The sequence below is a fragment of the Mizuhopecten yessoensis genome, unplaced genomic scaffold, assembly GCF_002113885.1.
Source record: "Mizuhopecten yessoensis strain PY_sf001 unplaced genomic scaffold, ASM211388v2 scaffold2435, whole genome shotgun sequence".
Classification (NCBI taxonomy): Eukaryota; Metazoa; Mollusca; class Bivalvia; order Pectinida; family Pectinidae; genus Mizuhopecten; species Mizuhopecten yessoensis.
Genome location: NW_018404545.1, coordinates 282,421 through 284,101, shown reverse-complemented (window position 1 = coordinate 284,101; position 1,681 = coordinate 282,421). Strand labels below are relative to the sequence as shown.

Sequence of the window (1,681 nt, the reverse complement as noted above, 5' to 3'; positions counted from 1 at the left end):
AAGGGCTGTAGGGTGGGGCCCAAAGGAGTCAGTGTGCTAAAATTTCTTCATTTTCCTTGTTTAGAATCAGTGGTGCTAGTTTCAAATACTTTTTAGTCTTAAATCTGTATGCTAGATATTGAATAAGGTGGTTTTATTGTTTTTTTGTCACTTTGAATAATAATTCTGTTCATGTTAAAAACAAAATCAACTCTCTGTATAAATATATCAGGTGACCATTAAGGCCCATGGGCCTCTTGTTAAGGTTACAATTGTGAGATTAATACCAGGTGAGCGATGCAGGCCCATTGGGCCTCTTGTTAATTACTCACTTACATTGTTAACTTGTTCATGTACAAGATTGGCTTTAAAGAGATAAGGTTTTCATTGATTGAATTTCCCTATGTAATACAACGTGGTATTGAAGTTACAGTGTTGCCTACTGATCATGACTGTTAGATGATTCAGGAAATCTACTTAGGCCATAGGTACAGTGCTGAACTTACGATCGTTTAGGTTTTATTCCTAGGGCAATGAAAAGAAATCTATTTTTACATAGTTCTTTGTACACTCCGATGCTTGATTTGGGTAGAAGTGCTCTATGCCTGTCAGTGTAATCAAAACAGGAACTCCCTTTCCAGTGAAGTGCTCTGCTATTGAGACACTAGTAGTGTACAAAATGATTTTGTATTATCATAGTCACTCATTTGAAAATGTTGCTTTTTTTGTTTTAAAGTGGTTGGGAATGTCGGTGGAGACCAATTGTTACCAGGCTATCCGCCATGTTGATGGAGATGTGATCAGGGTGAGGGAGTGTGTCCTATTGTGCTCCGGACCTAAAAAGACTGACATTCCATATGTAGCCAAGGTGACCAACTTCTGGGAACATCCACACGATGGTAAGAACACAACAAGATAGTAACGCTGCTGTGTAGAAGAGAATCTTAAATAGTGATGATGGTAACAAGTACAGACACGGTCATATCTCCATTTGATTTAAGTCAGAGGTCATGATCAGTCAGAGGTCAGTCAAAGTATTCAGGTTGATGGCCACTCAATAAAAAATGATGTCTAACAGAATCGCGCAATAAATGGTAACGTCTTACGTATGCAGGATCACATGATTAAGAGGCACTGTCTTGTAAGGTCACGCAATTTGAAAAGTTGTCATATAAGGTCACAAGATAAAAGATAATGTCATGGGGGCAAATGATGAATAATATTGTGATGGTTATTTGTTAACCAAAGTTTTAAAGATTACAATAATTCCCCAACACTCAGCTGTTTCCATACCTCACTCTCTTGGGATCGGAGCGTATCTTACATGCACATAACATGTTCCACTGCGCATCCTCATTACACATGCAAGCTTGACCACTACATCTTGACCACACATACGTCACTAGCCTCGCTCTCATTCTACCGCCGATGCTGAAGACGTCTGCATCACTCGCTATTACCTAACGCTATCCATTACTACCAGATTCACCATGCCACCTAAAAGACGAGGGAGAGCTCCAACCAGGACCCCTCCTCAAGTAGCCAACGCAGATTCTTCCCTTCTACAAGAATCCGTGGCATTACGAGGTAGGAGACGACAAACTTCTCCATCTCCCCCCACAGGGCCTCGGGGACAAAGACATCGTTCCCGCTCTGCACTGGATGGTACCAATCCTTTGAACTGGCCTGTCGCCAAATTGTG

At 41.0% G+C, this 1,681-nt stretch overlaps 1 protein-coding gene across 2 annotated transcripts in view; it reads left to right on the top strand.

Annotated features, from left to right (window-relative positions):
* Positions 1–1,681, top strand: part of LOC110445984 — a 30,267-nt gene that overhangs the window by 23,740 nt on the left and 4,846 nt on the right. For both annotated transcript variants that reach the window (XM_021490905.1, XM_021490906.1), the window contains exon 4: positions 716–878. In XM_021490905.1, the coding sequence (XP_021346580.1) occupies positions 716–878 (163 nt within the window). The remainder of the gene's footprint in view (positions 1–715; positions 879–1,681) is intronic.